At 43.3% G+C, this 8528-nt stretch overlaps 1 protein-coding gene across 1 annotated transcript in view; it reads right to left on the bottom strand.

The window, feature by feature from the left end:
• The window catches only part of LOC122560572 (arf-GAP with dual PH domain-containing protein 1-like), a 128281-nt gene extending 120710 nt beyond the window's left edge, over nucleotides 1-7571 (bottom strand). Inside the window, exon 1 of the mRNA XM_043711333.1 lies at nucleotides 7110-7571. Within this exon, the coding sequence (XP_043567268.1) occupies nucleotides 7110-7194 (85 nt within the window). The 5' untranslated portion in view covers nucleotides 7195-7571. The remainder of the gene's footprint in view (nucleotides 1-7109) is intronic.
• Nucleotides 7572-8528: the final 957 nt, after the last annotated feature.

Here is an 8528-nt window from a genome sequence, read left to right as displayed (position 1 = left end):
CATAGCTTTAAGTTAAGGGGTGGTAGGTATAGGACAGATGTTAGGGGTAGGTTCTTTACTCAGCGAGTCGTGAGTTCATGGAATGCCCTGCCAGTAGAAGTGGTGGACTCTCCCTCTTTATGGGCATTTAAACGGGCATTGGATAGGCATATGGAGGACAGTGGGCTAGTGTAGGTTAGGTGGGCTTGGATCGGCGCAACATCGAGGGCCAAAGGGCCTGTACTGCGCTGTATTTTTCTATGTTCTATGTTACCCCTTTCCTACTCATCACTTAAAAAAAAAAGTGTTGTTCCACAAAAGCAAATGAGGAAGTTAATAGTGGATTAGAAAGTAATGATGCAATGAATATATATTTTACTTCTGTTATCACTATAGGAGGATACAAAAACAAAATTTAAGTGTAGAAGTTGAAGGAAGAGAAATATTCCTGGTGAAAAGTAATTATTTCTAGAGAAGCGACACAGAGGAAACTGATGGAGCTGCACGTTGAGACCTGCCAGCTCCAAGTGGATGCCATCCTAAGGTTAGTGATTTTTGAGAAGATTTTTAGCTCAGGTTGATGATATGCATGTAGGTTAGCTCACTGAGCTGAAAGGTTTGTTTTCAGAGTTTCATTGCCATGACCAGGTAACATCAGTGAGAGCATCCAGTGAAGTGCTGGTAGTACGCCCCAGCTCTCTCTTTATAGGGTGGCTCGGTGGCACAGTGATTAACACTGCTGCCTCACAGTGCCAGAGACTGGGGTTCAATTCCTGCCTTTGTGCAAACTCCAAACAGACAGTTGCCTTTCTCCCAGTGTCTGCGTGGGTTTCCTCCAGGTGCTCCAGTTTCCTCCCAGTCCAAAAAATGTGCAGGTTAGGCGAATTGGCCATGGGAAATTGCCCATAGTGTTAGGTGAAGGGGTAAATGTAGGGGAATGGGCTTGGGTGGGTTGCTCTTCGGAGGGTCGGTGTGGACTTGTTGGGCCGAAGGGCCTGTTTCCACACTAAGTAATCTAATCGTGGCTTCTTAAGATGGGTGTGTCATCATTTCCAGTCCCCCCCCCCCCCGGGAAGGTAGATGGGGTCTAAAATCAATGTGACCTTAAAAAAGGTGGCTACCAAGGTAGTAGATGCATTGGTGTTAACTCGAAGTGTTTTATCAGACTGAAAATAAATAAGACCCCTCGATTCAAGAAGGAAAATGTGGAAAATGGAAATATAGGCAGCTAGCTTAACAGCTATCAAGAATTGTTAGAATCAAATCATTAAGAACATCATAACTGGGCACTTGGAAAAACTCAAGGTAAGTGGGAAGAGTCAGCACAATTATGTTTAAGGGACATCATATTTAACCAATTTATTGGAATTGTTTGAAAGAGTAACATGAGCTGTGGGTAAAAGGAAGGCTGGAGATGTACTGCAACAAAAACAAATTGCTGGAGGAATTCAGCAGGTCTGGCAGCATCTGTGGCTATCAACAAACACATTGACTTGGATCCCATTTACCACCCTGAGAAAAAGAACCGGAAATGACATCACCACCCCTAGAAAACTCAAACATATAAATAAAAAGCGGGCTACACCACCAGTGCTTCATTCAGAGACTCAATGTGATGTTACCTAGTATGGCGACGAAATATCCAAAAACGAGCCTTCCAGCTCAGCGAGCAAGCCTACATCTGAGCTACAAATCTTCAAAACTTGCTAGCAGTGCGGGTTATAATGGGCCGCTTCAGATCATAATTTGTAGTTTTTCCTTCATCCCTCCACAAGCAACATAATGGCAGCAATGTTTCACACAAACAGGATGCATTGCAGGAATGTGCCATGGCTCCTTTGACAGCATTTTCCCAACCCTTTACTCTCCTACCTAGGAGAACAAGGACAGCAGGCACTGGAGAATACCAGCACTGGTGGATGTATTCATTCCACACGGCCTGCAGCAGTTAAGGCAGCAGCTCACTACCACCTTTTCAAGAGCAGTTAGAGATGGACAATAAATGTTGGCCTTCCCAACAATGCCCTCATCCCACGATCAAACAGCTTTTCCAACAGGATGTGCAGCATTTGCACAAGTGGTGTAAACCATTTATACAGCTGCTGTACCAATTGCAAGCTCCATTTGCTGTTGTGCGAAGCTGCAACTCTTCAAAGTCAACACAGACTACACTTTGGAAAGTACTTCATTGGCTGCAAGACATGTCCTGAGTTTGTGAAAGGTGATATAGAAATGTAAAGTTCTTCAGTTTCACAGAACACACTAACATTTACATTCAGGTGCTGCCATGCATTCCTAGACCATGAGCTGGCATTGGAATAGACAGTGGACCAACCAGGAGGGAAGGGGAGATCATCAAGCAGATAGCATTTACACTGTCTATATAGTGACTCCATTTTAATATGTTAACTAAGGCCCTGACCAAAGCTGAAAAAGATAGGAATGTCCCAACCTTTCCAGAGCACCTTGTCATTCATCTGGCCATGTTTTGGGCATCAGAGTGGATGATTGTTTTGGAGTCAATAATTCAATAAAGATCAGATATTGCATGCTCGAGACCTCCTATTTGAGCTACATGGTTATTACACACAACCCTGGACTTGACTGACTGCCCACCTGATGTTGTACAGCACTATTGGTGGAAATCAAACAAATTGGGCTTTCTTTAGCTGTAGCACTGACATCAACCACAACCACTGGCTTCTAAGCAGCCCTTTCAACGCAGTAAAGTGTCCTGAACCACTTAATGATGGTAATTAGAACAGACCAGTACAGCACAGGAACAGGCCCTTCAGCCCAGGATATTATGCCGAACATGACACCAAATTAAACTAAGCCCTTCTGCCTACCCCTGGACCTTGCATAGTCGTATGTTTATGTAAGGTTTCCTTAAACACCCCTATTGTAGCTGCCTCCACCACCACCTCTGGCAGCACACTACAGACTCCTACCATTCTTAAAAAAAAAAAATCTGCCCCTCATCTCCTTTGAGCCTTCATCCTCCTGCTTTAAATGCATACCCCATAGAGTAGGACATTTCAACTCTGGGAAAAAGATTCAACTATCAACCTTATCTGTGCATCTCAATTTTATAGACTATTTGGATACAGAATTGGCTCAAAGGTAGAAGACAGAGATTGGTAGTGGAGGGTTGCTTTTCAGACTGGAGGCCTGTGACCAGTGGAGTACCACAAGGATCGGTGCTGGGTCCACTGCTTTTCTTCACATTCAAATAATTTCTATAAATGATGAACATAGGAGGTGTAGTTAGCAAGTTTGCAAATGACACCAAAATTGGAGGTGTAGTCGACAGAAATGAAGCTTACCTCAGATTACAACGGGATCTTGATCACATGGGCCAGGGATGAAGAGTGTCAGATGGAGTTTAATTTAGATAAATGTGAGGTGCTGCATTTTGGGAAAGCAAATCTTAGCAGGACTTATACACTTGATGGTAAGGTCCTAGGGAGTGTTGCTGAACAAAGAGACCTTGGAGTGCAGGTTCATAGCTCCTTGAAAGTGGAGTCACAGTTAGATAGGATAGTGAAGAAGGCATTTGGTATGCTTTCCCTTATTGGTTAGAGTATTGAGTACAGGACGTGGGAGGTCATGTTGGGGCTGTACAGGACATTGGTTAGGCCACTGTTGAAATATTGCAGGCAATTCTGGTCTCCTTCCTATCGGAAAGATGTTGTGAAACTTGAAAGTGTTCAGAAAAGATTTACAAGGATGTTGCCAGGGTTGGAGGATTTGAGCTATAGGCAGAGGTTGAACAGGCTGGGGCTGTTTTCCCTGAAGCGTCAGAGGCTGAGGGGTGACCTTATAGAGGTTTACAAAATCATGAGGGGACGGATTAGGATCAATAGGCAAAAGTCTTTTCGTTGGGGTGGGGGAGTCCAGAACTAGAGGGCACAGGTTTAGGGTGAGAGGGGAAAGAAATAAAAAGGACCTAAGGGGCAACTTTTTCCATGCAGAGGGTGGTGCCTGTATGGATGAGCTGCCAGAGGAAGTGGTGGGCAATGGCACAATTGCAACATTTTAAAAGGCATCTGGATGGGTATGAGTAGGTAGGGTTTATGGGATATAGGCCAAGTGCTGTCAAATGGGACTAGATTAGGTTGGGATATCTGGTCGGCATGGACAAGTTGAACCGAAGGGACTGTTTCCCTGCAGTACATCTGTATGACTCTGACTCTCAGTACACCCATCAGCCTCTGAGGGTCCAGAGAAAATAACCAGAGTTTTTCTAGCTTTACTTGTAGTTCTTACTCTAATTCAGGCAGCATCTGGCAAACCTCTTCTGCACCCTTTCCAAAGCCTCCACATCTTTCTTGCAGTGTGGCAATTAGAACTGAATGCTATACTCTGTAAGACTTTGGCTAGGCCACACTTAAAGCTGCAACATGACATCCTAAGTCTTACTCAATATCCCAACCAATAAAGGCGAACAGGCCATACATTTTTCTTTTAAAAAAACCACCCCATCTACTTGTGTGGCCACTTTTAGGGAGCTATGGACTTGAACCCCAAGATCCCATGATACATCAATACTGTTCAGAGTCCAGCCCGATAATGAGTCACACAAGGAGGTATTAGGACAGGTGACCGAAAGATGACGTTAAAGATGATTTCAAAGGGGCATCTTTAAAGGAGGAAAGCGAGACAGAGGTTGGAGGAGTTTGAAACCAAAAAAAAACAGGCTTCCCTTTATGCTCACTATCAACAGCAAATCACTTTATGTTTGTAAATATCTGCAGAATAGATCCAGCATTTTACATTTTTATTTCATTCTCATGAATTATGGCTATCACTAGAAAGTTAAAGGATTGTTGCTGGTCACGTGAAGCCTGGAGAAGGTTATGTTGGGCCTTGTTAAACAAGGGTCCAAGAATATATTGTTGAGGTGGTGTCAGTCGGTTCGGAAGGGTAACTTTATCTGAAACATTAACCCTAATTTCTCTCCACAGATACTGCTAAACATCAATTTCTGTTTGTTTCCAATCTAATATGGAATTTTATTCAACTGAACTTGAAGTTGTGCCAATTCATTGCCTCCATGTAATTTTCCAGTCCACCAAATACTTTATGGTTGCATAAACTTACTGGTGTCATACTTAATGACCCTTGCCCCCATCCCAGAATTCACTTCAATAAGAACAGAAACATACAGGGTACAGAAGATACGGCTGAACATCTCAATCACAGAACTAGACAGGCAGATGGCTCTTCATTTGTCAAACAGTTCAATTTGTAGCTTGACTGGACAAACGGGACTCTGAGCAGCTCATCAAACACCATAACGCATTTGTCTAGTGACCGTGAAACAATTTGTAAATCAAGTACAGTATAGTTGACATATTTACTATGAATACATGGGAGATACAAGCCTTTGAAGCTCAGCAGCCTTATTTTTGCATGTCTAATTTGATGGCTGTCCTATCTGACTTTTATGGTCTTGGCGGTCTGAAAAAGCCTGCTTATCTGTGTCATGTGTGCACTGGAGTTACTCACGGAGAAGTTCACAATGATAAAGTGTTTGGATAGCTCTGTTTATACGGACAACTTTAAAAATCAGACAACTTTGTCCACCGCAGTCCAAAAGCCGCTCCTACAAAATCATGGACAATAAGCTACTACCACATATTGAAGGTACGCTGTCTCAGAACTTTCCCCAATAGGCTGAAGGAAATTTATCTCCCCGAAATTCAGTGACAGGTTTTTGAACTGCCTCCCCCAAGTCGGTGCGATTGCCTTTTTCTTTTTCAAAGCTATCCTCCCCACCCCACTCCACTTACTGCTGATTTTTTCATTCCCCCAGTGAATGCGCTGCCTGAAAGTAAGTGGATTCAAACGTAGTTTTCAGAAGGAACTGGATAAGTACTTGTTTAAAAAAAAAACTTGCTGGGATATGAGCTCAGAGCAGGAGATTGGGAATAATCAGAAAGTGACTGTGAACAAGACAAGGTCATGGTTTAATTGAACATCCAGTTTTACAAGGATGCAGCCTGAAGCATCATAAAGCAGACAGGACCATGAGGTTATCCAATACTAAATTTAATTATTTTTGCAACACATGGGGTTGATATTTTTGAATTTATAGACACAATAAACCCTCAGGTTTTTTGTGCTCAGAATAATATTTGTGCCATCAACTTGCACAGCCTGACAGTTTGAAATTACAATTGTGTTTTTGGAATTAAGTCATTCAGTATTAAGTGATTCCACATTTTTTTTTCCAGTTAATTTGATACAGTTTTGATTTTAGTTGAATTACCTTGTGTCATGCTTTACAAAATCTATTTCAAAATTTCTCCAGGGATAAAGTCAATTTAAATAATTACATGCAAAATAACTAACACTCAATCTCCCTTGCCTTCCCTGCTGCCCTCCCCCAAAAAAAAACTCATGTATTCTTTGCCATGTCACTCTTTACTGTACTTTATCCTCTACCACGGTCACCAAATACAACAGACACCTCCAATAAAAAGGAATGTTTTCTAAATATTGATAGAAATATAATATTTCTAGGAGCTACCTCGCCCTCTTGCCAAATTGGGACTTGGTAATTAAATCTGACATCGCAGTCGGGACCAAAGTCCATATCCGCCCAGTGCCAGGTTTTACACAGTACAGTACAAAACCGTGTTGTCATTGGAGTCTGCCGCGAAGGGGCACCTGTAATAAGGTGCACGCCTTGTTGGCACTGTGGGGACCTTAAGCAAACAAAACCCCACCCTCAGCAAGAAAAGTGGAATATAATTATGGGGGGGGGGGGGGGGGAGAGAGAAAGAGAAAAATAAAGCAGAAGGCACGCCCCTGAATTGCTCTAAAAGGAACTAAGTGCAACCTTCATGCCCCAACTGTGTCCACCCTATCACCGGATATTGATACAGTAATTTTTGTCCCCTAGAAATGCCCCATTCTGCAGATGCTGGGCAACGCTGCCAAATTCTCGATGCTCATGACACTGCCCTTCCTGCTCACAGGTGTTTGACAAGGGAGGTATAGTGAGGAGGTGCCCTACAGGAGCACTGTCCCTCGTTTGATGTCCCCCACCCCCCGTCTTATTTGCATCTCTTGTTTAATAATCAAACGCAGCCTCTCTCGCCCCCGTCTCGGCTGCTACTTACCCGGGGCACCGCAATCCGCACACGCCTCGTTCCCTGGATTCTCCAACAGATCCTGCAAAAGTCTCCTGTTTCTCTCGACCGCCATGCTATCAAGACAGCTGGAATAGATTCTGTCCTTTCTTTTGAATAAAAACAAAATCAATATGCCTTGCAAGACTTCGCAGGCTGCAATTTCTTGTTTCCTTTTTAAATATTCTATTTCTTTTTTTAAAAAAAGTGGATTTGTCCAGAATCTCCTCCTGCTGCTATGGTTTCATCATAAGCCACTTTTTTCCTGGTTGCTGCATATCGGCTTAAAATTAGATGAAAGAGCAAAGTGGGGGGGGGGGGGTCGAAGCCTTATCACTAAGCCAGCGACACACACACATCAAACTTGCTCTCTGCCTCTCACTTGTACTTGTTCCGCATTCTTACGCCGGCGAGAAAAGTGACCATTCCCCCTCCCCCGTCAGAGATACGCCTTAAAAGCTCCAGACCGACCTCTAGTGGGAACCAATCAACTCGAATCTGCCGGCACATCCCAATTATTGGCTGCAATGAAGTCATCCTCATCCGCAATCTTTTGTGTGTGTGTGTGGGGAGGAGGCTGCTTTTCTTTCAGCCCACCCCCGGGCCAGGGTCTCCCCCAGACATCTTCACCGAAATCCAGAAATGATCACAGAGGATGCTGGAGAAACTCGGCAGGAGTAGGGGAGACTGAGTGCCTCTTTAGAAGAAGCCATTTGGTCCCCTTATTTAAGAAATTATGTCATTTCATTGGAGGCAGTTCGGAGTCATAGAGTTATACAGCACCCGAAACAGACCCTCCAGTCCAACTTGTCTGTGCTGACCAGACATCCTAAACTGATCTAGTCTCATTTAATTAAAAATCGCACAACACCAGGTTATAGTCCAACAGGTTTATTTGGAAGCACTGGCTTTCAGAGCGCTGCTCCTTCATCAGGTGGTTGTGGAGCAGGACCATAAGACACAGAATTACTTATAGTGTCATGCAACTGAAATGATATCTTGAACAATCCTAGATTGCTGTTAAGTTTTTTCATCTTTTAAAATGGTTGCCGGTTTTGGATCATTAATATGTAAATCACACAACTTCTTTTAAGTCACATTCTCAAAATTACTTAAGGTTTTATTTACAAAAAAGGTGACATCTCAGCTCAGACTACCTGATGAAGGAGCAGTGTTCCAAAAGCTAGTGCTTCCAAATAAACCTGTTGTTGTGTGATTTTCCATTTTGTCCACCCCAGTCCAACACCAGCTCCTCCACATCATAGCTAGTCTCATTTGCCAGCATTTGGCCCATATCCCTCTAAACCCATCCCATTCATGTACCTATCTAGATGCCTTTTAAATGTTTAAAAATGTATTGCTGGAAAAGCGCAGCAGGTCAGGCAGCATCAAAGGAGCAGGAGAATCAAC

Source organism: Chiloscyllium plagiosum, chromosome 21, assembly GCF_004010195.1.
Source record: "Chiloscyllium plagiosum isolate BGI_BamShark_2017 chromosome 21, ASM401019v2, whole genome shotgun sequence".
Taxonomy (NCBI): Eukaryota; Metazoa; Chordata; class Chondrichthyes; order Orectolobiformes; family Hemiscylliidae; genus Chiloscyllium; species Chiloscyllium plagiosum.
The sequence above is the reverse complement of the archived record's forward strand: the minus strand, read 5'-3'. Positions and strand labels throughout refer to the sequence as shown.